Genomic DNA, 26,997 nt, shown 5'->3' with positions numbered 1-26,997 from the left:
AACGGCTCCCACTGCCCCGTGCAGCAAGTGTGGGACCAGGGCGAGGGCCACCTGTGCATCGCGCAGCGCTGTCACCCAGCACTGTGCATCATCACCCAGCGCTGTCACCTGCAGCCTGCGCAGGTGGCTGGTGGATAGGGAGGACGCCGTGCAGCATCGCGGCTCGCAGTCCTTTGCAGCGTTTGTTCCCGTTTGCTTTTGCACCGTAGTTGCGCTCCGTTGGGCAGCCCGTTGGGACCGCACGCCCCGCTCACGCCGTGTTTACTCTCTTTCAGAAAGCGAGGCCAGGAGGGCGTGCGCGTGGCTGCGAGCGGCCGGCTTCCCGCAGTATGCCCAGCTCTACGAAGGTGAGGCCAGTCCCGGCGCGGGCTGCGCGCTGGGCTGCTTGGGGCTTTCTTGGCGGCAGCGCGTCCCGGGACGCGGAGCCACGCGCCAAGAGGCTCCTGTGCCGGCGGCTCCGAGCACGGAGCACTCTGGCTACGCACGGGCTCTGGGATGGGAGGGGGCGCGGGGGGGGGTCTTCTGGTGCTCTCTTCCCCCCGAGGCTTCCCCATCACCCCAGGGTGGTGACCAAGGCGTTCCTGGCTGCGCGTAGTCCTCTGTTGTGAATCTGAACTAAATATCAAGGGTGATTGCAGGGAGACTGGAGTCGGACTGGGTGTCAGGGCAGGGGCCCAGGCGGGTCGTGCACAGAAGGGGCATTTCCCTCCCTGCCCGCAGCTCCCGGCCGTGGTGCCCTCCCGGCTGTCATTTGGCAGGGAGGGCTGCACCTGTGAACATGAAGAGAAACCTCGCGTGGTGTGTGTGGGATGTGTGCGGATGCATGTGGAATCCATGCAGGATGCATATAGACACATGTGGGATGTGCACGGATGCGCGCAGGATGTGCATGGTTGCATGCGAATGCATGCGGGATGTGCACGGGATGCGCATGGATGTGCATGGATGCATGCGGGATGCGCACGGGATACACACGGGATGTGTGCACCGCAGGCCCCGCGGCAGCGCGGGCGGGTGCCGGCAGCGGCTGCCCCCGTGCGCGCTCGGAGCAGCCCTCGTGCCCCAGGTGCGGCAGCGGTGCCGGAGCCGCCGCGCGCGCTCGGCCGGCCGGACAATGGGCGGAAGCTGCGGCGGACGCGGCTATTGTTGCGGGGAGCAGCCGCTGCCTCTGCACGCTCCGGCCCCCGTGCTATCCCTGCTTCCCCGCTCTATTTTGGGAGCCTCCCGGCCGGGGCTGCAGGAGAGCCCGCGGCCCCAGGTGTCGGCCGGGGCGGTGCCTGCAGCTCCAAACAAGAATCAGGTGCTGCATGCTGGATCTATGAATAAACAGGACCCTTTTCCAGGCTCGCAGAGCAGAAATTTCCGCATCCTGTGGGTTTTTCGCTCTGTTTTTCCCCGCAGCTGGCTGGGCTCAGTGTTCCCTGGACGATCACACTCGGTAGCTTCATCCCCAGCCGGACACGTGTGTTAGTTGTCCGGGCCCCGTGTCGCTGCCCCACGCGGCTCTCCCGGGGCTGACGATGCGAGCGGGGCTTTGGGGAGCCCCCAGGTGCTTCTCTGCCCTGCTCCAGCTCACCTGAAAAATCCTCCAGCTCCGTCCCCGCGGCAGTAGCCCCAAGCCCGGGGTGGATGTGTTGCACTAGCTGGATAAGGCACAGAGGACGGGCACTAAAACACCTCTTGGGCAGGATCTGCGAGGTGGCCACTCTGCACAGAGCGCCGTGGGCCCAGGACACAGCCCTCCTGCACCCCTGCGTCTTCCTTCGGGATTTTATCCTGTGCTTTGAGCTCCAGGCTTTGTGCTCCGCATGTGCGGTGGGATTTGGGCTGTGAATGATGACGCTTCCACCGTGGCTGGGTCTGATCCTTGCAGGCGGCTTTTCTCTCATGTGGCTTCTTCGCCTGTGAGCAGCCTGGGGACACGGGCACCTCGATACCGAGCCCTGCCGGCTCCTTTTGGCTCTGCGGCCTCCCACGCCGCTCTGCTGCTCTCCTGCCTTCCTCCTCGGCTGCCCTGCTCTGCGTCTCTCCTCCTCTTCCTCCTTTTGCCATCTGCCTCCTCCCGCCCTCGCGCTGGCTCGGGACGGCCGGTGCAGGGGCCAGCTCAGAGGCAGTCACTCATTCCCATCTCTCCTCAGACGCGTTGTTCCCGCTGGACATCGCTGCCGTGAAGAGGGACCACAGTTTCCTGGACCAGGACTCGCTCAAATCGCTCTGCAGGTACCGCTTGCTACCCTGATGCTCCCTGGGGACCGTGGGCACAGCGGGGAAGGTGGCTCCTGCCTCCAGGCGTGACGTGCTCTGGGGTGGAGAAACAGCACCTGGAAGGGGCTGAACCCCATAGTTCATGGGTTGCTTGTTGATGGTTGGATGGTCTGTTCTTCTGAGTCTGGAAATGTGCTGGCTTGTTGGATAGAGTGTGATGGGAGGGAAACTGAAGTGACTGGAACACACAGGGCTCCTCAGGATCCTCGGGATCCGAAGGTCAATGGGACATGTTCTCCCCCAGACCTGTTTTGTATGGCTTTGTCTGCAAGGATGCTCGATAAGGCCTCTGAGAATAAAGCAGTCACAGCTCTGGAAATCACATTTCTGTGAGCAGGGATTTTACTCGGTTGTTTGCAAGGCAAATTCAGGTCAGGGTGCCTGAAATCCTCTCTGTGGACAGAGCTCCGCTTTGTCAGCCGGTGCTCCCACCCACAGACAAAAGCAGACGTGCAGCACGGGGTGTGTGAGCGGTGAGGGGTGCCGTGCGGGAGCTGCAGGCTGCCACCCGCCCCGACGTGCGGCTTTAGGGCTGCGGGGTTCACCGGTGGCTCTGCACGCTCGGGCTGGGGTTGCCAGGCTGAGTCTGTTTTTATAGGTTCGTTCTCATTCCCTGGAATAAACGTTGTGCTGGTTATTCTGACTAGGGATTTTTCTGTTAATGAAGTGCGTGGCTAGAGGCCTTCGCGCAGTTTGTGTGAGTAACGTTAGTCATCCCGAGTGCCTGGCAACAGCAGCAATGTGATATATTTTCCACAAAGACGCACTACTCTTTGCAGCATCAGGGTTGAAAATAGCTCCAAGAGATGCCACCGTGTATTTTTTTTGGCAGAGAATGTATTATGGTATTCTGGAGATGAGCTCTGTAAATGCTGCTGTCATCACCAAGCAAAAATATCTCCAAGAGGGAAGACTTGGTCCCAGCCCCGACCCTGTCCGGCTGCCCACGTTGGCTGTGCTGGCCTGGCCGCGCGGGTGACTCAGGTCCTGCTGTTGTGTTTTTGGAGCAATCCCGATGTCTGTGACCCCGCAGCGACTGCGCCACGAGAAACCGAGTGCTGCCCGTTCAGCACGGCCTTGCTTTCCTTCCCACGGGCACTTCTGTGCGAAGGAGAGGGCGAGAGAGGAACTCGAGCTGTTATTTATCACTTCTGCACTGCGGGGCTGCCCTGCTGGGCAGGGCGGCGGTGCCCCGATTTAGCTCCTCTGGGGCATTGCAAGATCGTGTTTTTTCCCCATTGCAGTCATAGCAGGGTGGGGAAGCTGAATCCCTTCCGAAGTGCTGGGTAAGGAGCCATTCCTGCCCCAGCTTTGCTGTCCCCTCGTCTTTGCCTGCCTGGCTGGAGGAGGTTCCCAGGTCGTTTTGCTCCCCAAACTTGGACCAGGTCCTGTCTACCTGCTTGTACAATCCCCTCCTCGCTGCCGCCTCGGGGCTGTGCGTGCTCCGATGGGATGCGAAGGACCAGGCTTCTTGGAACAGCAATGTCCCGAGCCACTTTCCAAAGCTATTGTACAGCCTTGAGGGTCCTCAATGAGGCTACAGGCAGCATTTGGCTAACAAAAAGCCCAAAAAGGGAAATTAAACCTATAGCCCTTCCGAGCAAATGAACCCCCCTGTACATATGTTCTTCTCCACGGGCACAGACAAGTTTCCCTGTCGCTCCCTCTGCGGAAGCTCACGAGTTGGAGCCCTTTGCCGAGGCGGCGGGAGCAGCGTGGGAGGCCGCTCCGCGGAGCAGGGCGCGTGTCTGACACTGCTGCTGCTCGCGCCAAGCCGGTTCCTGGCTTCCAGCTCTGCCCCCTGCTCCTGTCAGTCACATGAGTTTTCTCTCCCGAGCCCCGGTGCCTGTGGCGCAGCCCGGCCTTCCTGGGGACAGCCGGGTAAGCCCAAGGGGCTCTCGGTAAGCCTGAGCTCCTGCGAGCTGAGCCCCAGCGTGAGTGTCGGCCGTCAGTTTTGGGCGCACGCCTGTCCTTATATCAGAGCTGTTTTTTCTGCCCCCAGGCACTGACTTGCAGCATCCTGGAGGGTGCCGGGCACTGGGGACGGCAGGGAAGCCGTGGGATGGGATGAGCATGAGGTGCCTGTGCAGGCGCTGAGCGTGCGCCTGCCAAGCCCGGCCCCGTGCAGCAGGGCTGCCCGAGGGGCTGCCCGAGGGGCTGCCCGAGGGGCTGCACCAGGGGCTGCACGAGGGGCTGCACCAGGGGCTGCCCAAGGGGCGTTCATCAAACCGTGAATGAACGAACCTGCCTCTTTTCAACTCTGCAGGCTTGATAACTGCATGCTGGAACACAACTTGTGTTGTGCTTGTAGTAGCTCTTACGAAGCTGCTAATTAAGCTGAGGTAATTGGAGGTTCATTCACTTCGGTAAATAACAGCAGAAGGAAACAGGGCCTTGAGCTCTGTCCTGGAGAACGAAAGGACCGAGCACAGCGGTTCAGGGAAGGGTCGGCGGCCACGCGCTGCCCGGGCCCCTGCGGCTGCTCCGCACGGACACGGTGACTCACATCCCCATGGCTCCGCCGAGCAGCCGTCCCCTTCCTGCGGTCACCCCGTGGGGCGGTCTCGCTTGGATTCCTGCAGCATGTGCACATGAAAGTGCGTATTGAGAGCGCTTTGACCGTGTTTGTCCTTCCCCCGTGCGTTGCTGGCCCGCGCTCGGCCCGCAGCTCGGCAGGTAGCCGGGTGTGCGCTCGGTGCCGCTTCCCGCCCGGGAATCGTTTGCCGTGCAGCGAGCACGGAGCAGACGTGGTTCTGCAGGCACCCCAGGGCTCTAACGGGCTCGTGCTGGGCATCTGCCCTCCCTGCCGGGCTCTCCCTGCCTGCTCCGTAGCCGTTGCGCTGGCGGCTTCCTCCTGGAAACCGCTACCCAACAGATCGGAAGCGGAGCAGTAGATAAAGCCAGGGGGACTCGATCCGCCCTCAGCCCATGGCTTAGCTGCCTGCCCGGAGAGCCCCGACAGCAGCCGCGGAGGGGATCGTGTCTCCCTGTCCCACCTGAGCACGTAGTTAAGGCCGGAGCTGGGGAGAGGCCGCTCCTCATCCCGCTCCTGATCCTTTTCCGGGTCCCGCCGGAGCGGGGCCCTCGCGAGCCAGACTGAGCACGCACACACTCGTGTGCCGAGTGAAGACTGTCTGCAATGGGGCCTCTGCAGCCAGAAGCAGCCCTGGCATCAAACCCACTGGGTCACCGAGTCGCGCTGCCTTTGATCTCCTCGCCTGGAGACACTTGTCGCGTTGTGAGGGCTCCGCACTCATAACGTGAAACCAGAATGGCCCCAGTGTTTGGTGGCGCCGCTGGCGCGAGGCCCTTGAGGATCAAAGGGGAGAGGGGGTCGCTGCGCTGGGAACCGAGAGCCGCGCGGGTTACTGGGGGCCGCGGGGCTGCTCCGGTGGCAGCCGCAGAGCCCGGCTGCTCGCGGCGCTGCCTGCAGCGGGGACGAGGGCGCCGAGGAAGCGCCCTGGGGACGCGTGGCCAAGGCGCCCAAAGCATGCACCCACCTGCAGCCGCCTTTGCTGCTGCTGCTGCTGCGGGAGAGCAAAGGGGGCCGGAGGAGCTGCGAGCACACGGGCTCGGCCGGCACGACCTGCCCTTCTGATTGATGTGCTCGCAAGGGCCCCGCTGGCCTCCGACGGAGCACGCGTGCCTCGCCGTGCTGGAGCCGTTGGAAACCCCTCCTCGGCGGCTGTGCCGGGGGCTTGCGGTGACGCTGCCGTGCTCGGAGCCGCGAGGACTCCGGCAGCCCCGTCCCCTAGCCGGGTACACAGACCTGGCCCGGGATCGTGTGCTCCTCTGGGAATAACCTCAGAGCTGCCCCACGTGCGGCGTGTCCCTTCCATCCCCCAGTCCCCAGCTGTTTGGTGGCAGGTGACAATGTGCAACAAGAGCTCTTAGATGGAAAAAGAAGCCCCGCAGGAAGCCAGAGCCCAGCGCAGCTGCTCTTGTTTTCTTGCAGGAGGCTGATGACCCTGAACACATGCGCCTCCATGAAGCTGGAAGTCCACTTTCAGCGTAAGCAGGTACGTGGCGGGCTCCGCGGCGGCCGGCTCGCGAGCAGCGCTCCTCCTCCGCAGCGGCGCTGCCGGTCAGGGCTGGCGCTCGCTGGAGGTGACACCAGCCCTTCCCTCTGCCCCTGCTGGGGACTGAGCCAGCGTGGAGCTGGGGTGGAGCTGCCTCCCCTGGGAGCTGGGCAGGAGGCTGAGCTGGCGTCTGGGTTTTGCCGGGGCTGATGGGCTCGCTGCTCCGCAGCCCTCCGTGGAGGGCAGCCCCGGTGGCTCTTTACGCTCCTCTTTCTCCGTCACATTCCCAGCACCAGCTGGAAGTTGCCGCAGCACCAGGTGTCCTGTGTCGTGCCTGGATTTGGCTTTGTCCGTGCGTCCCGGGCAGGGTGGCCGGTGCCAGCGGTGCCGTTGGTCCCCTCCCGGGCCGGGGACGCGGGGTGTTTGCTGTGGGGTGTTTGCTCCGCCTGCCCCGTGCGCAGCCGAGGGCTCCCAGCGGCCCGCGGAGTCACGGGAAGGGCCCCGGGGGGGATGTTGTTCCCGCGGCCGGATCCCCTTCTGGGAGCACAAACAAGCGAAGGGGCGGGAAGAGGGGGCCCGCGGCGCCCCGGCTGCTTGTGCCGCGGCTGCTGCAGCAGCCCCAGGGCGGTGGGATTAAAATAGAAATGCCGCAGACAGAGGAGACGGCTGCTGGGAGGGCCGGTCGGGGCAGCCTACGCTCCTGCTCTGCCCTGTCCCTTGTTCTGTTTGCCACTGTTTTCGGGAAGTTGCGACTTTGGCCACCCAAGGTCCAGGGAAGCCCCAGCTTGCCGGCTGCGGTGGCGAGACCGACTGAAGGAAGTAGCCCGATGTTTCGGATACCTTCTCATGACCATCCTGCTTTACTGAAGAAACAAACTGTTCTGTGCAGATCCCTTAATGGGAAGCTGATGGACTGTGTTTTGGCATAAAAAAACCTATTGGCATATTAATAACAAACTTTTCATATTTCTCTTAATGAATAATACATGTAAAATGTACACCAGTTTAGTATTAAGCATATGGAAATCATTACATGGGTGTATTCCTACTTGTTCCAACTACCCTTGTTTTGGGCTGGGAAATCACGCTGCCTTGGACGCCCAGATCCCTTCCTCTGCCTCGGTTCGCATGCAGGAAGGGAACGGAGAACGGAGAAGGAGCAGCCTGTGCGGAACGTGACGGTGCCAGGGGCCGGGCAGGCATCCTCTTGGATGAATGCAGGAGGATCCAGCTCTGCAGGGTTTCCCCTGTCTGGTGTTTCTTCTCTCTCCACGCAAAGCAGCATCTCAGGAGGGACCTAAGTGCTCTGCGTCCTCCTCTGCTCCATCCTATCAGCGCTAGGGCAGAGCATGCGGAATGGGGTCGGTCTCAGGGATGGCTTGGCTGGACCTGGGACTTTCCTGTTGGGTCTCGGAGGCCTTGGGTTGAATCCTAACTCGGGGGCACTTTTGGTCTGAACAGATCTGTTGGAAGGGAAGGGCTGCTGTGTCGCTGTGTGCCTGGCTGGCCTGGCCCTGTCCCTGCTCCGACGTGACGGGGTGGCGGGTCCGGCGCCCCTGGGTGGGAGCAGCCCCAGGGCACCTCAGGCCGATAGAAATACACGGTGCGGCTGCTGCTGCGCTCTGAGACACAAAGAGCGTCTTCCGCGGTGCGCGGGGCTCGGCTGGGGATGGCGGGTCCCTCAGCGACCATGCTCGCGGCTCGTGCTCTGTGTGCTCCACTGCTCTGATTGTCCCCTGTTTCTGGACACCCTTAGAATGAAGACTCTGAGGAGGAAGACCTGTGCGCCATCAGCGACCGCTGGGCTTTCCAGAGGGAGAGCAAGAGGTGGTCGAGGGTGGGCTCGGTGGACGCGCTCTCGCAGGGCTCGGATGCGCCGAGCTGCGCGGCGAGGCAGGCGTCGAGCCGCGAGAGCGTCCTCACGGAGCTGAGCGCCAACCTGGAGGCCGTGTCCGTCCGCAGCAGCGGCAGCACGGGCAGCGCGGCCGGCGCGCTCGCCATCGCCGTCACCCCGCCGGAGCCTTCCCCCGTGCGCTGCGCTGCTCCCGGGGCCAAATCCAGCCAAAGCCTAAGTGACCATTCCCTGACAGAGCAGCCCTCGCTCCGGAGCGAGGGCTCCAAGGAGAAACCCCGGAAACGAAGGTCTCGCAGCTTCCTAAAGAGGATCGAGTCCCTCCGAAGGAAGGACAAAGACAAGACCAGATCGGAAGAGAAGGATGCCCCAAACTGCGGTGTCACCAGCACACTGGCATGGGACACGGTGAAGCACAATGGGGACCTTACAGCCGCCAAGGGCAGCTGCCCTAAAAGAGGAATATCCGCTTCTTTCCATGGCAAAAAACGCTTCTTTTCAGTGTCGTACAGGACTAACCGTGGGTCGGGCTCGCAAGGGGGCAAGGCGAGCTCGGACACCAGGCGCGGTGGCCTTTACCTGGAGGACCTGGAAGGGGCCACGGACAGCGGGAGCGCGTGGACCGGGGCTGAGCACCCGCGCCGCACCGTGTGCCCGGGAGACTGCCTGGTCTACGTCCCCAGGGACCACAAGCCGGGCACCTTCCCAAAGTCCCTCTCCATCGAGAGCTTGTGTCCTCTGAGCGGCGGCTCCCTGGCCGCCTGGAAATCCGGGAATGCCTCAGTGGGGCTGGTGGGGGGCGGCAGCAGCAGCAGCGTGGAGGACGCATCGTCCCCGCGCGCCTTCGGCTACCGGCAGCGCACGGGCTCCTGCAGCTCCCTGGGCAGCCGCCTGAGCGTCTACGACAACGTGCCCGAGTGCAGCAGCAGTGAGGATTTCTGCAAGGGGGATGGGGACGTGACGTACGAGAACCTCGATGACATATTGCAGCACATGTGGGGCTTGCAGCAGAAAGTGGAGCTCTGGTATAAAGCTGTTTCCCCTGAGCTGGCCGGGGAGGAAGGGGGCGAGGAGGAGGATGAGGAGGAGGAGACGGACTCTGGTGGGGAACCCGCTTTCCCCTCGAGCCTGCACCTCGAGGAGCAGTCCATGTCTGACGTGGGCACGTCGGCCAGCGACTTTGACAGCACGGGCAACTCCCTGAACGAGGCCGAGGAGCTGGAGATGCGGGAGCGGCGGGACTCGGGCGTGGGAGCGTCGCTGACGCGGCCGTGCAGGTGAGGGGCGCCGGGTCCTGCGCGGCTCACACCGAGCGCCCGGCGCATCCTGCCCTGGGGCTGGGGCAGCCGCTGTGTCCTGCTTTGCCTCGTGGCGGCAAGGACGGAGGGGACGCGGGCGCAGCAAGCGGCAGCCAGGAGCGCTCGCGCGGCCGCTGCTGCACAAGCGCTCGCGCGGCCGCTGCTGCACAAGCGCTCGCGCGGCCGCTGCTGCACAAGCGCTTGCATGGGCCGCTGCTGCGCTCTGGCGGCCGCCGCTTGCCGGTCTGCGCTCCAACACCTCTGCCCAGGCTGCACGCGACTCCTGCAGCCCCGGGCAGGGGAGGGCAGTGCAGGGCTGGTGGGGTGGAGGGACCTGGAGGCTGGGAATGTCCCCTGCCCTTCTGCGCCTGGGGACACCCTGGCAGGAGCCTCCCAGGGCGGCCGGGCTTGGGGACAGTTTGCAGCGGGGCTTCTCCCTCCCCTTGTGTCCCTGGTCCTTCGGACAGGGAGTGTGGAGAGCGTCCCTCCTGCCAGGCTCTGCTCCGCATGGGGCTCCGGCAGGTTTCCATCCTCCCGACACCAAGTCCTGCTGCAGGACGTGCTGCACCCCTGCTCGCTTTGGGAAGCAGAGGGAGCTTGGATTGCAGCAAGGGCACCAGGGGAGCTGCCCTCTAAAGCAAAAGATCTTGGTCAATGTCCTGCGTCCCATGCTGCTCCTAGCAATTCTAGTGGTTGGTTCATGAGCCCTGGGGTTGGGAAGGAGCCCGCACAGCCCTTGGGTGTGCGCGGGCGTCACTGCCCATGGGCTGCGCAGCGCGTGCCCGTGTCACCGCTAGCCTGTCCCCGCAGGAAGCTCCGCTGGCACAGCTTCCAGAACTCGCACCGGCCCAGCCTCAACTCCGCCTCGCTGGAGATCAACCGGCAGTCCTCGGCGCAGCTCAACCTGCTCCAGAAGTGCTCCCTGCTCCGCCTCACGGCCATCATGGAGAAGTACTCGGTGCCCCACAAGCAGGCCTGGACGTGGTGAGCTGGCGGGAGGCAGCGGGCGGGCGCCGCACCCTGGAGAGTGTTAGGGATGCTGTTCACTGCAAGAGTGGGTGGTTTTGTGTCACAGCTAAGCACTAAAGCACGTGGGCTTGCAGGATGCAGCGTGGGCTGCTCAAAAGCCGCTCTCTTGCATTGCAGCCCGTGCCTGCGGTGTGTGCATGTGCGTTCTGCGGGGATGCGGAGGGAGGGCTCCGTTACGCTGACGTCTCTGTGCCGTCCCCGCAGGACGGTGCCCAAGTTCATGAAGAGGAGCAAGGTCCCCGACTACAGGGACAAAGCGGTGTTCGGGGTGCCGCCCGTGACCAACGTGCAGCGGACGGGGCAGCCGCTGCCGCAGAGCATCCAGCAGGCGATGCGCTACCTGCGCAGCCGGTGCCTGGACCAGGTGAGGGGCGCCCCGCGCCGCCCCGAGCGCAGCACCGCCAGCGGGAAGGTGCCAAGTGCCCCGTCCTGGGGAAGGGGAGGCCGAGACCCTCCCGGGAGCTCCGTGTCCCCCGGCGTTCCCTCGGCCAGGCTCCTTCCAGCGCTGCTCAGGACTGGGGCTTTGCAGGGAAGGGGCTTCTCCTGCCTCCCAGGAGGGTCACCCTGGACCTTGGGGTGTTGTGGCCCCCAACACGGTCCTGTATCCACTTGTTTCTCACCGAGGACCCGTTCTTGCCCGGGCAGGTCGGCATTTTCCGTAAGTCGGGGGTGAAGTCGCGCATCCAGGCGCTGCGGCACATGAACGAAACCAGCCCCGAGCACGTCAGCTACGACGGGCAGTCGGCCTACGATGTGGCCGACCTGCTCAAGCAGTATTTCCGCGACCTGCCCGAGCCCATCTTCACCAGCAAGCTCACCGAGACCTTCCTGCAAATCTACCAGTGTAAGTGCTGCTGTAAGGGGCAGAGCCACGCGGACACGGGAGAGCACCGGGCTCCAAAGGGAGCCGCTCCAAGGCCGCGGGGCAGCTATGGGGCTGCCAACATGGGATGAAGAGCAGGGTCTCCCAGGGAAGAGGGGTCTCCGTTTTGCCCCCCTGCTGTGTTCGGAACAGGCTCATCGATCAGTTAACCCTGGGCTCGTTGATTAGCTAGTGTTGGGTGACTCCCCGCTGGGATGGGTCCGGCTGAGCCCGGTTTCTCCTGTGCCCTCAGTCGTGTCCAAAGAGCAGCGGCTGCAGGCCGTGCAGGCCGCCATCATCCTCATGCCCGACGAGAACCGGGAGGTGCTGCAGACCCTGCTCTACTTCCTCAGCGACATCGCCTCCGCCGAGGAGAACCAGATGACGGCCGGCAACCTGGCCGTGTGCCTGGCCCCCTCCATCTTCCACCTCAACGTCTCCAAGAAGGAAAGCACCTCGCCAAGGTGATGATGCTGGGGCCTTCACGACCTTCCTGCATCCCATGTCTGCTCCTTTTGGAGCTCTCTCCATTGCCCCTTCCCTGTCCTGGGGAGAGCAGGCTGCCCATTCCCGGTGGGAACAAGCCTCTTCTCGGCACAGTGCTCCTCTTCCCTGCTTGGCACAGCAGGAAGCCGGGGGGAATCAGGGTGTCTGGGTTTATCTCCCTGTTGCGTGGCCATAGCCATGTGCCCTCCTTCGCAGGGTGATGCACAAGAGGGGCACCATGGGCAAGCCCGACCAGAAGGACCTCAACGAGAACATGGCTGCGACGCAGGGGCTCTCCCACATGATCACGGACTGCAAGAAGCTCTTCCAGGTGCGTGCAGCTCTTCCAGGTGGGTGCAAAGGCGCCCCATGCTCAGGACATGCGTTCAGAGGGGCCGTGTCTGTCCCTCCTGGCCCCCTTGGCCAGGCGCGGAGCTGTAGCATCCCAGCTCAGCAGGACCAGTGATAAGGAGCATCCGGGCGAGGATGCCCAGTGGTGCCCAGCATCGGGGAGATGTGTAACTGGGTGGATAAGTACTGGCCTGCGCTAGCAGCATTTCTGCTTAGACCTTCCTCAATGCCAGGGCAGCAGAACCGCTGCGTCCTGCGCCTGGGGCCTCGCAGCTCACGCCTGCAGACCTGCCTGCCTTTCTGAGGAGCTGTGTGTTGGCTCTGCAGGTCTCGCACGACATCTTGCTGCAGCTGAGCAGCTCCTACATGGCGGCAGACGCTTACCCACATCCCCTGTCCGAAGTCCTGCGCCAAGGGGAGGGCAAGGATCTGCACTCCTATTTCGAGCAGAGCATCCAGAACCTGCTCAAAGAGTCGTCAGAGAAATTCAAGGGCTGGCTGAGCCATCCTGGGCCCCTCAACACGGAGCTCTCGTGCAAAAAGGTAAATGCTATTGTGGGAAAACATACATCCTGTGACCACAGGGAGCCATAGGCGCTTGCCGTCCTGCTGGGCACCCTGGTGCTTTCAGCAAGGGGAGATCAGCACCAGTAAAGCTGCTGACGGCCCAGTGCTATGGGGCTGCCAGCCCGACCCGTCCCGTTGTCCCAGCAGGTTGGGGACGGGCACCCGCTGCGGTTATGGAAGGTCTCCACGGACATCGAGGCCCCTCCGTGCGCGGTGCTGCACCGGGTGCTCCGGGAACGTCACCTCTGGGACGAGGACCTGCTGCAGAGCAAGGTGGTGGAGGCGCTGGACAAGAACGTGGAGGTTTATCACTACGTGACGGACAGCATGGCCCCCCACCCGCGCAGGGACTGCGTGGTGCTCAGGTGAGCGCGGCAGGGACCCGACCCCGCTGCCCCCGTCCTGTGGCTGTCACTGGCGGAGCAGTCCTGGTGTCGGGTGTGTGCACAGAGCAGGGTGTCTTGTTCTCCTGCTGGGCTGCGCCTCCATGCCAAGGGTCTCTGCAGGCACCTGGTCATTTTGGTGGCTTCCTTGAGGCCCTTGGTGGCTGCCAGCCGCACGTTGCCAGCGCTGCGGCGGGCGCTCGGTGCAGGGGCTGGCCGGGCTTGCACGTGTTCGCTCCGCGCCCTGGGCTCACGTCGCTTGTTCTGCGGCGCAGGCGCTGGTGCACGGACCTGCCCCGGGGAACCTGCCTGCTCATCTCCCTGTCCGTGGAACACGACAAGCTGCAGGTGGAAGGAGGCGTCACGGCCGTCGTGTTGACGTCTCAGTATCTCATCGAGCCCAGCGGCATGGGCCGCTCCAGGGCGACGCACATCTGCAGGGCTGATCTCAGGTACGGGGAGAGCGTGTGGCTCCGCGCGCCGTGACGCGCCAGGGTGCAACGGGGCGGACGGTGCCCGTCCTGGCAGCGGGGGTGCCGCAGCCCCCGGGCACTCCAGCCCCTCGCCCGTGTGGAGGAGGCTGCTGCGCCGAGGCCGTGGCGGGAGCTGCCAGCTCCGGAGCCACCAGCCCTGCGTTAGCGCCTGTCCCACAGCAATGCGTGTGGCAGTGAGCCCTGCAGCGCTGCTCTAGCTAGCGCGAGGGCTGAAACATGGTGTTAACCATTTTTCCCCAGTTTCAAGCCAAGCGCCGCGCAGAGCTCCAAGGGCAGGTGGTGCAAGGGACAGCCTGTTCATCACTGTGGGTTGCAGCAAGCCTGGCTGTTTCTTGGATCTTTTATTTTGCTGTGTGCCTGCAGGGAGGTGAGGGGAAGGCACGTTGCCTTTCCTATCAAACCGTGCCTGTTCATCATCTCGTAGTCCATGCCATAAAGAACTAGGCTGTCCCTGAGCTGGAAGTGCTGCTCTGCTCCTTGGTACTCGCCAGCAGTGACTTTGGCCCGCTCATGCCTCCTGTCGGTTGTTCTCTTATCCAGGGGACGATCTCCAGAGTGGTACAACAAGGTCTTTGGACATCTTTGTGCCATGGAGCTGGCAAGGATCCGAGATTCCTTCCCAGTGTTGAGTCCGAATGGCCCCGAGACGAAGATCTGAGGCCCCTGGAAGACGGACTGTCCTGACGGACTGTGGACTTCCCAGCTGATTGGGGCTGGAGCATCCAGAGGGAAGCGAGGAGTTGGCCACCTCCTGGCACGCGATTGCGGAGGGGGTCACGGAGGATGGTGCGCGCTCAGGCACATATTTATAAGTTTCCCTTTACCCAGATCCAGCTGCCCCTCTGAAGGAGCCACCTTCAGAGTCTGTAGCTCTGCACAGCCCCCTCCTCCTCCCCCTGCAGAGCTCTTGACCATGGCCCGTCACGGGGCAGGAGAAGCCCCCCAGCCCCTGCCCCAGTGGGTGTTGTTGCTTGGGCCGGCTCTTCCTGCAGGTCCCTGCGGAGGCAAAGCCGGCACGGCCGGCGCTGCGCAGGAGGGAGCCCGCAGACAGCGACTTGGGTGTCCAGGGCAGAGAGAGGGGCTGAGGAGAAACCCCCGGGGAGCAGCCTGTCTGCTGGGGGGCGGCGAGAGTGGCTCGGGGTGCCGGCCTCGCTGCGGCGCTGGGGGCAGCTCCCGGCGTTGGGCAGCAGCTCCCGGCGTTGGGAGCAGCTCCCAGCCTTGGGAGCAGCCGTGATGGTGCAGGAAGGGAGCAGGGGGACGCGGAGGCGCGCGGCGCGGGCATGGGGGAGCGGACGCTGTGCGCGGGGCCGAGGACACGCGGCAAGTCGCCTAGAGCGAGGACGTGCTGGAGGATGCTGTTAGCGGAGGAGAGGGGCTGTGTGTAGGTGTCTATACACCCTTTAATGACAGCCGTTGTGGAGGGGCAGGAGGAGCCTACTGCTGTTGTTGGTGCTGAGCTTCAGAGGAGAAGAATAAGGAGCTCTCCAGCGCGGTGCCTTGTTCTTACACAGCTCAAGGTCCCCGCTGGACCCTGGTTTTGGTGCTGGGCTGCAGGAGCCATGGGCCAGGCCCTGGCTATGGGGGCCAGGCCCCGTTCCTTGAAACCAGCCCCCTGGCTTCTGAAGGCTCAAAGTCCTGAGCGCTTGGCCTGAGAGCCACCTGGAAGCTGATGAGGAGGGTCGTGACCACCTAGAGCAAGAGGGGTGAGACCAGCCCTCAGCGGCTCCGTTCTGTGCTGCGCTTGTGGGGTCGGGATGCAGGAGGGCTCTAAGCCTGGCCGAGACACCAGAACCTGCGGGGTTTGGTCTTGTCCCATCTCCGTGCCCCAAAGCGGGCCGAGTGCTGGCCAGGCGTTGGGGACAAACGCGGTCTGTGCTGTGCCGTGGGGGAATGCCGCGGATGCGGGATGCGCCCTGCACCACCTTCCCTGTACCACGGCCCCCGTGCCCTCCGCACCAGCTTCCCCGTCCCGTCCCGTCCTTCCCTTAGCTGACAGCACCGGGAACTGACCTGGTTTCTCCTTTTAGGCAGGGACCCAATTACTAGACACTGCTCCCACTGGAAGGCAACACGACCCATTGCAGGAGCAATGCATAGTGGCAGTTTTGCTATAACAAATCATCTCTTTTATGGTGATAAAAAAACCCAACCACGCAGCTGTTCTTCTTTGTTTTTATATATATATTTTACATATATATATATAATATAACTAACTTCTGGGGAGAGTGATATTTCTCCTAATATTTTTTTAAAATATTTCTTTTTTTTTTCTACCTATAAATACTTGTACAGTTGGAATATTAATATATAACTCTGGCGGTAGAGCTCAGCGCCAGGTGACATTCACTTAAAAAAACATGTATTTTGTATTTAAGGGTCGTTTCTTGTTGTTTTGTGTCATATGTAACTGCAGCAGGTTGTTTGACTTGGACTGGGGTTGTTCTTCCCATCCGTGTAATTAATAAAGTACTAACGATATCTGCTGGCTGACGGGGCAGCCCGTGCGGTTAGTGGCTGCTGCTGTGTGCTTCCTCCCGGGAATGTTAAGGGATGGGGCTCGTGCTCTTGGTGGAGCTGCGGGATGGGCACGGAAGGCGCCTGTGCCCGTGCGTGGTGCGCGGCGGCCGCTGGCTCCGCACCAGCCCCTGCAGCCTTTCCTGGAAGGAGCTGGTGGTGATGGTGTAGAGGATGGGGTTCAGGGCGCTGTTGATGGGCAGGATGAAGATGACCACCCACGAGGTGACGGTGCCTGCTCCGGCAGTGAGGGCATGTTGGGGAGCCCGGCACGGCTGCCCCCGCGCAGGGAAAAGGGGGTCCCAGCGCCGGTCCTGGCCCAGGCTGCAGCCCGGTGCTGCGTCGGCGAGGGGCTCACCTGGTATTTCCACCTGCAGCAGCGAAAGCAGCTTGAGGAGGAAGATGGGGATCCAGCAGAGAGCGTCCGTGAGGACGATGAAGAAGAAGCGCTTGGCCACGGCCACCTCCTGCGCGCAGGCGCTGGGCTCTGCCGTTCGTGCCGCCGAGACGTGGATGGAGTAGAACATGCTGGTGTAGGCGAACACGATGGTGACGAACGCCACCAGATTCAAGCCTGAGGCGGGGACAAGTCAGCTGCGCTCAGGACTATTCCCCCTGCCCTCGCTAGAGGGGGCAGAGCCGCCTCGGTGCCTGCAGCGCGTGTGCGCCCGGTGCCGCGCACCCAGGTAGATGGCCGTGGAGTAGCCCCGCGCGCCGGGCCGCTCGCTGCCGTCCGACTGCAGCGGGAAGCACACGCCGTTCCTCCCGTAGTAGTTGCCGAAGGACTCCTTGCAGCACAGGGGCACCACGCTGAGGCACAAGCCCAGCAGCCAGATGCCCGCCAGCGTGCAGAGCGTCTGCCGCCGGCCGGCTCGGTAGTGCCCGAAGGGGAACACGATGGAGAGGTACTTCTCCAGGGTCACGTAGGTGAGCAGCAGCACGGACACCTCGGAGGAGAGCATGGCCAGGCTGCCCACGAGCTGGCACTCGAGGCTGCCCATCCAGGCCCGCGCATGCTTGTTGTACTCGCCCGAGTACTTGAGGTCGAACGCTCCGATAGTGAACAGGTAGATGCCCATGAGGCAGTCGGCACCTGCGAGGGGGGCAAGGGGCGGTCAGCAAAAAGCGCCTGTGTCCAAGCTGAGCCCTTTGCACCAGCACTGTGGCCATAGGGCTGCCACAGAGCCACTGTGGAGAGATGGAGAACTTTTCACGTCAGAGCTCTGTGTATTTGAGTTGCTGCTGCTGGTGCCTGTAGACCTGGCCTGGAGGGCAGAAGCCCGCATGGACATGGCCCAAAAGAACAGCAAGAAATGCGTATTTCAGCACAGAAAGAAAACCAGCAGCCAAGCAGCCCTAGATGCGTCTGGAGGCCCCTCTAGCAAGGCACGACCTGACCTACAGTCCTTGTCCTGGGAAAAGGGTGGCCCCGGGAGCAGTGGGGCTGACCCGTGTGTGCATCTGCACCCACTCGTGTGCCCTGCTTGTCCCCGTCCCGCCGCCTCCCCACTCACAGCACAGGGACTTGATGGCCATGGTGTGCTGGCTGTTGTCGGTGGCCACGAGGGAGCGCATGCCGATGACCAGGAGGTTCCCGAAGCAGGTGACGCAGGCCATGACCCACACGAAGACGCGCAGCACGACGCTGGCGAGGAGGTGCTCGAAGGAGGAGATGCCGTCGGTGTTGGGCTTGCAGCTGCGCACGTGGGGCGCGTGGCTGCAGTACTGGAACCGCTGGAAGTAGCTGCGGGAGGAGGCGGCAGCGCTGCAGGGCGAGCGCTGCGAGCGGCGCCCGCCGCAGCGGCCCCGGGGAGCGCCCGGGGTCCCTCTGTCCCGGCTAGAGCCGCGGCGCCTTCCCCTCTCACCTGCCGTCACCACAAACACATTGCAAAACCACTGCGTTTTGCAAATCTCTCAGGTTCCATTACCAGCAACTTGCATTTTCCCCGTATATTATTTCGCATTAATCTTTCAAGCCTCATAAAAGCAATCCTGTAGATGCTTAGCAAAGCTCTGCATTAGGAAATGACTACAGAACTGCAATGCATGGCTCGTTTCTGCCTAATTATAGATAAAAGGGGAGAAAAATGATTGCTTATTAGCAAGTCAGGTAGAAAATGTACCATATTGATAGTCCAAACAGCCCAATTACGGCGAGGGAGATGTAAAGGCGTCTCGTTACAGCTCCTCCAAAGGTGCAGCTGGAGGAAATTAGTGATTTTTCTCCTTTCCGAGGAGCCGCCAGGCCCTGGCAGGCGCCTCCCTGGCGGCGTTCCCAGCCTGCCGTGATGCCCGTCCTGCCTGGCTACCTGCTGCACACTCTGGGTCCCCATCGAGCAGAACGGGTCCCTATCACCAGCACAAGGCCCTGGATGGGGTTACTGAGCGGCAGGTTTCAGCACCGCTGCCCATGTTGGTCCCAGAGCATCTGCCTTGCGTGCCCCCGACCCCAGCCCTGCGTGCAGCACAGAGGGCTCCAGGGCAGAGCCCCTTGCCGCTGCTCCCAGCCGTCCCAAGCCCTGTGCGTGGATCGGGCGCCCCGTGGCTCTCGGGAAGCCCGGCCGAGCGAGGACCATGTCCAGGGAGCGACCGAGCATCGCGGGCGGCCGGAGCGGGTCCCCTCGCCCTGGGTGCACTCACATGTGCGAGAGGTTGGCCAGGCGGCGCAGGGTCACGTTGCCGATGTTGGGGATGTCCAGCCCCTGGAGGCTCCTGCGACAGAGCCGCGCAGGGTCAGCGGCGCCGGGACGAGCGGCACCGGGATGCGGGGACACGAGGACACTCACAGGGAGCGCAGCCGGGCCAGGCCCTCGAACTGCCCGGGGAGGATCCGCTTCAAGGGGTTGTAGGAGATGTTCCTGCAGGAGCGGCGCGCTCAGCTCGGCCTGCCCGGAGCGCAGGGCAGGGGGCTGGGTGGGGGTCTCAGTGCACAGGACAGGGTGCAGGTCTGGGTGCAGCACAGGGGGTCTGGGTGCAGGATGGGGGTCTCAGTGCACAGGACAAAAGTCTGGGTGCAGGGGTCTCCATGCAGGATAGGGGTCCATGCACAGGAGGGGTCTGGGCACAGGGGGGTCCCGGCGCGGTCCCGGCGGGGCGGCACCCCCTGCACTCACAGCTGCTCCAGTCCCGCCAGGCCGCGGAACACGGAGGGCGGCAGCTCGGCCAGGCTGTTGGCCGACAGGTCCCTGCGCGGGGAGCAGAGCGGGGGGTCGGGCACGGGGCCCGGCCAGCACCGTCCTCTGCTCCCCGCCCCGGCGTGCCCGCCGTGGGGCAGCTCTGCTCTGGTCAGCCCCAGTGCCCCTCCATGGGGCAGCCCGCGGGCGCACACTTACAGCTCCACCAGCCCGCTCAGCTGGGAGAAGCTGCCATCCTGGATCCACCGCAGCTTGTTCCTGCGCAGGATCCTGGGCAGCACAGGGCGAGAGGGGCACTTGGGACACGGTCCCAAGGGCCTGTGGACCCCCAGCTGGACACCCTGTTCCCCCACATCCCCAGACACGAAGGGCCAGGGCTTGGAGACATATCTGGAGAGGGACAGGTGGCTGGGAAAAGCCCTTTGCTGCGTCCCACAGGGCGTCAGGGACTCTGCCAGGGAGCACGGAGCAGCTGGAGCCCGTGGGACAGTGGGGCAGTGTCTGGAGAGCTCAGTGTGGGCAGGGAGCGTGGGCCCAGCGCAGCCCAGCCCGGTGCCGCTCGGCCCCGAGGCACCCGTGTACTCACAGCACCGTGACGTGGTGGCAGCCCCGCAGCGCCGCCCGGCGCAGTGCCCGGATCCCGTTGCCCTCCAGATCCCTGTGGAGGAGACAGCTCACGGCTGCAGCTGCCCGGCCTCGGCAGCTCTGTGGAATGGCATGGCATGGCATGGCATGGCGTGGTGTGGCATGGCATGGCATGGCATGGCGTGGTACAGCACGGTGCAGCATGGTATAGTGTGGCACAACATAGCGTGGCATGGCATGGTGTGGAATGGTACGCCACAGCACGGCATGGCGAGCTGTGCTGGTACTCACAGCCAGCTGAGCCGCGGTGCCTCGGCACACAGGGACGCGCTGGGCATGGCCGCAAGCGAGTTGTTCAGCAGGTACCTGGGGGAGCAAAGAGAGGAGTGGAGCCTTTGCCCAGGACGCAGCCGCTGTGCCAAGTGCCGAGGCACCGCGGGCAGCAGAGCCCAGGGGCACCGGCGGCCGGACAGGGGCTGACAGCGCCTGCCTGGCATGGGGCGCACACCGGCTCTGCCGGCACCCGGCCTGGCAGAGCGGCAGCGCTGCAGCCAGCGCATCCCTGCACTCACAAGAAGTAGAGCGACGCCAGCCCTGCGAAGGCTCTGGGGGCCACACGGCTGATGCGGTTGTTGTCGAGCATCCTGCGAGGACACGGCAGAGCCGCGCTGAGCCGCACACGGGCGGCCCGCGTGCCAGGGACACCACACATGGGCTCCCCACACTTCCTACAGCTTGAGGGCTGCAGCAGCCCCTCGCCATGGTGCCCAGAGCTGCCCTGGCACCTTCCTGGGCACTGTGGGAGCCCAGCTGGTCCAGTGTCCCTCAGCTGGGACCCTGCGGCACCCAGGGGCCCCTTGCGCTTGGTGCAAATGGGCTGCTCATTCAGGGAGCAGGGAAGGACTTGAATGTGAGCCCAGAAAAGGCACTCCTGGGTGCCGCCCATGTCCACAGGTTAGGAAAACTGGATGCTAGAGCTTTCTCATCCCGCCTTAGGGCCGCGCAGAGCAGGCTGCACGTGCGTGTGCACGTGTGTGCGTGTGCCATGCTGCCCACCGTGCCCCCTTCCTGCGGCACTGCGCCCGCTGCGGGCACCAGGACCGCCCACGTCCCTGCTCATGCTGCTTGTCCCCAGCAAGGCACTCACAGCCACTCGAGGCGCCGGAGGTCCTTGAAGAGCCGGGGCTTCAACTGCGCGATCCTGTTGTGGCTGAGGAACCTGCACCAGCAGAGGAGACACCCGGTTTCACACCATGGTGTGGATCCCACTGCCTTCCTGGAGCTCTTCCCTTCTCCTCCTCGCCCAGCCCTGCTTCTCGTGGCTCAGGCTCTGTGTGCTGCGTGGCTGGGGCGAGGGAGCCCCAACCGGGCTGCAACACGGGGAAAGGGCCCGACACCGGCTCCGGGGGGCTCATCCCCACGCATGGGCACACAGCGACGGGAAGAGGGGCAAGGAGAGCGAGGGCACCGGCGGAGCAGAGGGCACGGCCGCCCCCACACCTCTACTCACAGCATCTTGAGCTGGGAAAGGCCAGCAAAGGCCCGGGGTGAGAGTGAGTGGATCTGGTTGTTCTGCAAGAAGCTGGTGCAAAAAAAGCACAGAAAGGAAAGGGAGAGGGAGGGCGGTTTCTGCAGGGCGCCATGGCCAGGAAAGCGGCCGCGCGCACGGACGGGGCCGCCTCGGGTGCCACATCGTGGGTGCTGCATCGCAGATGCCACATCACGGGTGCTGGGCTCCTGGGCAACACTCACAGCTTCTGCAGGCTCTTGTACGCGGCAAACTGGTGGTCCATCAGAGAATGGATCCTGTTGTCCTTCAGGTCCCTGCAGGAGCAGAGGGGTGAGATAAGGACTCGGGGGGGCAGAGCAGGACGGGGCGCGAGCAGCGCTGGGCCCTTTAGCAGCGGGTCCGTTATCGGGTCCCCGAACGCCGCTGCTGCAGCTCGCTATGGCCACCTGCACCCCGGCACCGCGGGGCAGCCTTGTCCCCTCCCAGCAAACCCGTCTGTGGGGCGGCCCGAGCCCAGCACCGATCCGGACCGGATCCATAGGGAAGGGCACGTTGCCCGCTGCCCTGCAGCTACTCACATCTGGGTGGCGTTGGGGGAGGCGGCGGGCACGGCGCGGAGGCCCCGGCCCATGCAGTCCACGGTGCTCCCCTGGCAGCGGCAGCGCCCCGGCACACGCTCCAGCCCTGCAGCGAGGGGCAGCGGGATGCGCCGGGCTCCGGCACCGGCACCACGCGGCGCTGGCGGCCGGCAGGGACGCGGGGGCACCGCGGGATGGGGCTTACGGCAGGCGGGCGGCTCGGCGCGCGCCGGGGCGCTGCGGCTGCGCGCGGCCAGCATGTCCCCCAGGATGTGCAGCCAGCCGCTGGCGTCCACTGTGCGACGGCCAGAGCCCTGGTGAGAAGCGGCACCCCGATCTGCGCGCCCACTGCGTGCTGCATGCACCATTGTGCCCTCCGTGCACCCATCGTGTGCTCCACGCACACATTGTGCCCTCCGTGCACCCATCATGTGCTGCATGCACACATTGTGCCCTGCGTGCACCCATTGTGTGCTGCATGCACCATTGTGCCCTCCGTGCACCCATCATGTGCTGCATGCACACATTGTGCCCTGCGTGCACCCATCGTGTGCTCCGTGCACCCATTGCACACTTGGTGCACCCATCGTATGCTCCGCTCTGGCACCTTGTCCCCACGTGCCCTCCAAGTCCTTCCCTTGCCACCCCACCGAGACAGCGAGGCTCCGTCGGGGGTCCCCAGCACTGCCAGCACTGCCGTTCTCACTCTGCTCCCACCCCGAGGGCCCAAAGTGCTGCTCCCCAGAGGTAGCGAGCTCACCTCATCCCTTTCCAACCCGTTTTGGCCCCCAGTCCCGGCAGGACGGGCCGCTCTACGGGCACTGCCCACGCTGCCACTCACCGCAGTCGTCCTCGTCGGCGCCGTTGTCGCAGTCCCGCTCCCCGTTGCACTGCAGGGCCTGGGGCAGGCAGACGGGCAGGTCGCCGCAGGGGAAGTGCCCCAGGGGACACGGGCGCCCGCCCGGACGTGGCAGCAGCTCTGTGGAGGGGCCCGGGACGTGCTCAGTGTCCCCGTGTCCCCAGCCCCATGCTCGGTGTCCCCCACCCTGTGCTTGTTGCAGACAGGGAGCCCCCAGCCCGTCTGTGCAGCCATCCCTTCATCCCTGCTCCGCTGATCCCGGCCTGGCTGGAGCGGGGAGTGCCCTGCCTGTCCCCCAGGCTGCCTTTAACCACCAGGCTATTAATGGCTAATGGCCCGTGGTGCAATTAAGAGCACTTTGCAGCCACGGGACATTAAGCAGGGAGGAAACGCGGCTCTGACGCAGGGAGGGGACAGCCGGGGCCAGGAGTGGAGCCTGAAGGGGCTCGTCCAAGCGGCACGGCAAGGGGCTCGTGGTGCCGGCGTGGGGCGTGGGGTGGCAGGGCTGAGGCCGGACAGCTCAGCACAGCGATGCCACCGGCCGCCGGGAGCCACGGCGAAACACCGAGCACTTCAGCAAAGCAGAGCAGCGGTCACAGAGCTGCCCGCAGAGCTGGCGGTGCAGGGGGCTCTGCTGGGCCTTGGAGGTGCTGAGCGGAGCCGGGGGCAGGATGGGACCGCACGCCTGCTCCTGCTCCTGATCCCGCTCCTGCTCCTCTTCCTGCTCCTGATTTCCCTTCTACTCCCACTCCTGTTCCTGATTCCTCTCCTGCTCCTGCTCCTGCTCCCATTCCTGCTCCCACTTCTGCTCCTCTTCCTGCTCCTGATTCCCTTTCTACTCCTGCTCCCGCTCCTGCTCCTGCCCTCTCCTTTTTCCCCACTGCCATTAAGCATAGGGGAATGGCATTTCTCCACTGATTGTCTGCATCTGCAGCTCAGGCAATTTTCCACAAAACCATGGAAATATCCCCCTTTCCATGATGGCTGTTTGGTGCTGGAGTTATCAGCACTTGCGGGCTGTGTCCCGGCCGTTCATCTTCTGCAGGGGCCTTGGAGACCCCCCAGCCGTCCTGGAGATTTACGGGCACATCTGGGGTGTTTGTTCTGGGGGAAATAAGGGCTCTAAATCCCCACCAAACCAGCTGGATTTAGTCAACATGATCCAAAGTGTTAAAGATGTGGAGCAGAGTCCATGAATCCTTCCCCAAACCTGGAGCGCTCCCAGGGCTGCCTGGCAGAGCCCTGCATGGCTGCGAGCCGTAACCCAGGCTCGGAGCAGCTCCCGGCTGCACCGCTTCCCGGCGGGGTTTGCAGCCGATCGGGAGCGAGGGCCATTCCCAGCGCCGCGGAGCCGCGAACGCTACAGCTCCAGCCCCTTCCATGCAGGAGCTCCGCGCGGAGGGGCAGGCTCGGCTGCAACTTCCATGAACTAACGTGCTCAAGATGGACAAGGCGACGCCGTCGCGTGCAGACCCCGGCCCCTTGGTGTCCCTGAGCACCAGGACTTCCCACAGGGACAGCAACAGCGGGAGCCAGGCTGGGCACCCCGATCTGCTCCCAGCAGCACGGCCGGGGCTGAGCATTTCCGTACCAAGAGCTGTGCCTGGTTCTTAAAACACCACAAGCCCTGTGCCGGCAGGGCACGGCCGCAATAAACAGCGTCAGCGGGCACAGCCGGCGCTGCTCAGCGCTCCTCGGGCGATGTGTTTTTCTCAAGGCTGCAAGGCTATTTTCAGACAAGAGCATCACTAGTGACATGTGCTGGGACTGCAGATCCCACCCACCCAGACTTTGATAAAAATCCTCATAAAATTTCCCTGCAGCCCCCCAGCAACACAGCCAAAATCTCCCATTTCCTCCCTGTTTTGCAGGTGGTGACCTGAGACAGCCACTTACTGGCAGCAGCAGAGAGGAGGGAGAGCAGGAGGCCCAGGAGCAGCTTCATGGCAGGAGCCTTCATCCCGGGCAGGGAATCTTCTGGGGAATCTTCTGGGCTGCTGAAAGCGGAGAGGGAGAAGGGAAAGGGGGGTCTGCAGGTGCTGCGGGTCCTCTGCTGCTGACGGGCACTGGACCCGCGGTGGAGAGCAGCAGGAGGAGGAGGAAGGGGCTGCTTCGTCCCCAGGAGCTCTGTTTCTGGACAAGTCAAGGCTTCGACGAGCCAGTGGCTGCTCAGATGCGGTGGGAGCCACGGAGCGCTGCGGGGCCGGAGCTCTGTGTCCTCCGGAGCCGCGGCCGAAGTGCCGCTAATACCGGCCGTAAAACCAGCAGCCGGAGCGGCCGGGGCACGAGGGGCGGCTCTGCGCAGGAGCGGCCGCTTCCCCGCGTGCCCGGAGCCACCGGCAGCACCTCTCCAACGGGACGGAGCCTTCGGACGGGGCAGCGCCCTATTGCGGGGTCCCGCTTAATGAGCAAACTCCCACCAAGGCTTTGCTCCATGTCAGGTCCCTGCACTGTCTTAGTAAAGATCCAGGAATGTCCTTTCCCCATCATTTTCAAATGTTCTTTATGGGTCCCGATGATCTACACAAATTTAACCCATTCCCTAACACTGAAAATCAGATTTTTGCTCAGAGCACCAGGCTACTGTCTCCTCTCATCAACTTGTGGTGTAATGACGCACATATTCCCCATTTTGCTTGAATATTCCTACTACACCTACAATTGTCAGTACACTTAAAAGAATTCCTATCAATTCATTTTAAAGGACAGAGCAAGTATTTCTACAGAACACCCACAGTAGGTCTGTGGGTGCTGTGTGGTCGAAGAACACGATGGATTTTCCTGCTTTGTAGCTCACTGGTTATGGGAGAAAAGGCCTGGCCGAGGAGCAGGACCCCAGTCCCTTCCCAAGGTAATCCCCCTTGGATTGCCATTTGTACTGAGGTACACTTCCTCCACTTTTTCGGAATTTTAAGGAAATGGGATTCCCAGAAAGCAGCCTTCTCTTTCATCCCCTCCTTCCCTGCAGCCACGGCTCGGCTGCTTGCTGGGGCACTTGCACGCGAAGCGGACGACAGCTTTCTAAAGAGAACGTCAGGAAATTCCTTTGCTTCTCAATCAAATTTGTTTAAGATCTAAGAGCACTTTGAAGCTAACAGCCAGGTAGGGCGAGGGTGGTGAGGGAAGAGGAAATCAAAGAGAAGCAAGATAATTCATTTTCTCAAAGACGGAAAYAAGCCGTTGGGAAAACAGTTTTTGTGTGTGCAAATCTTAGCCTCTGCAGAGGCTGCAATGCCTCTGCTAGCGTTTAAAGCATTGACTTTGGGCTTGAAGGACGGATGGGCTCGGTGCTACAAGACAAGCTGTAGTTCTCCGACTGGTGCATGCGTTCCTGGAAGCCAAGATGACAGATGGGCTGACTGCAAAACCTTAAAGGCTGCTCCCAGGAAAAGTAATAATCARAAAGTAATTAAAATGTGTTTCAAGAACTATCACAACTCCACCGTGCTTTACCTTGGCTGGTAAAGGTTGGGGTGAAGGCTGGCCTCCTATGTGCAGAGGGATCCCAACAGGGGAGACCTTCTGAGTCCCAGAAAGGAAAAACCAGTGAAATCAGGCATAGGCAAAAATGTCATAATTTGGAAAAGTGACAGCAAACAGTTTCTTCTTTAGACTCCTCAGGAGGAGCTTTCTCAGGTCCTTGCATGAAGTTGTATATGTGCACCAAGGAAGAACAATTTCTGGGAAGTGACAACATGACRTGAAGCGACGGAGCCCAGCTGAGAGGCCCGACTTCAAGCCTCTCCTCACGGTGCAGATGTCTGGAACCGGATTTTAGTTCACTTGTGGGCAAAAGGAGGAGTTCTGGCTAGCAACATCTTGCAAAGCCGGGAAGCTGCAGTGCCAGGACTTAGTTGTTCGTTCTCCCCTCCATCGCTGCGGGCAGCAGTGTCTGCCCCATGCCCATGTGTCTGTGCTTTTTCCTGGAACGCTCCTGCTATCACAGTATTTTTCAGCTTTATTCTCCAACGTTCCTCCTGGCTGTCAGCATCTTTGCACCAAGTTTGTGTTTCTTAATGTGAGCTTTGTTAATGGGCAAAGAATTTCCCCTCGTGCCCTTTGGCCGCAGTGGCCGCGCAGCTCTTGGGGACGCGCCTCCCACTAACGACCCGGATGATGGATGGGCGCTGGACACCACCACGTGCATTAAACCTCTGGGCTACAAGGCCCAGCAATACATTATGATATAGGGCCCCGAGTGGTTGGGAGAG

General features: G+C 62.9%; 2 protein-coding genes across 2 annotated transcripts; one reads left to right on the top strand and one right to left on the bottom strand.

The window, feature by feature from the left end:
* The first annotated feature begins 288 nt into the window (after positions 1–288).
* STARD8 (StAR related lipid transfer domain containing 8) lies at positions 289–14,599 on the top strand. Its single transcript, XM_026033204.1, has 13 exons — positions 289–347; positions 2,139–2,220; positions 6,221–6,284; positions 8,041–9,413; positions 10,245–10,418; positions 10,668–10,827; positions 11,109–11,307; positions 11,579–11,789; positions 12,028–12,142; positions 12,490–12,705; positions 12,877–13,094; positions 13,388–13,564; positions 14,147–14,599. Exons 3-13 carry the CDS (start codon positions 6,228–6,230, stop codon positions 14,262–14,264), a joined length of 3,018 nt encoding a protein of 1,005 aa, XP_025888989.1. The 5' UTR covers positions 289–347; positions 2,139–2,220; positions 6,221–6,227; the 3' UTR covers positions 14,265–14,599.
* On the bottom strand, positions 14,381–25,417 carry LOC112960403 (relaxin receptor 2-like). Its single transcript, XM_026054643.1, has 21 exons — positions 25,371–25,417; positions 24,683–24,783; positions 22,769–22,906; positions 22,133–22,222; positions 21,928–22,033; positions 21,592–21,663; positions 21,350–21,421; positions 20,987–21,058; positions 20,412–20,483; positions 20,131–20,205; positions 19,841–19,912; positions 19,453–19,524; positions 19,234–19,305; positions 18,907–18,978; positions 18,761–18,832; positions 17,635–17,864; positions 16,803–17,213; positions 16,479–16,694; positions 16,258–16,355; positions 14,936–15,011; positions 14,381–14,448 (listed from the first exon to the last, which is right to left on the bottom strand). The coding sequence occupies exons 1-21, from the start codon at positions 25,415–25,417 to the stop codon at positions 14,381–14,383; spliced, it is 2,304 nt and encodes a 767-aa protein (XP_025910428.1).
* Positions 25,418–26,997: the final 1,580 nt, after the last annotated feature.

Source organism: Nothoprocta perdicaria, unplaced genomic scaffold (assembly GCF_003342845.1).
Source record: "Nothoprocta perdicaria isolate Ctin4 unplaced genomic scaffold, notPer1 scaffold_124, whole genome shotgun sequence".
NCBI classification, from domain to species: domain Eukaryota; kingdom Metazoa; phylum Chordata; class Aves; order Tinamiformes; family Tinamidae; genus Nothoprocta; species Nothoprocta perdicaria.
This window is presented reverse-complemented; position numbering and strand designations above follow the sequence as displayed.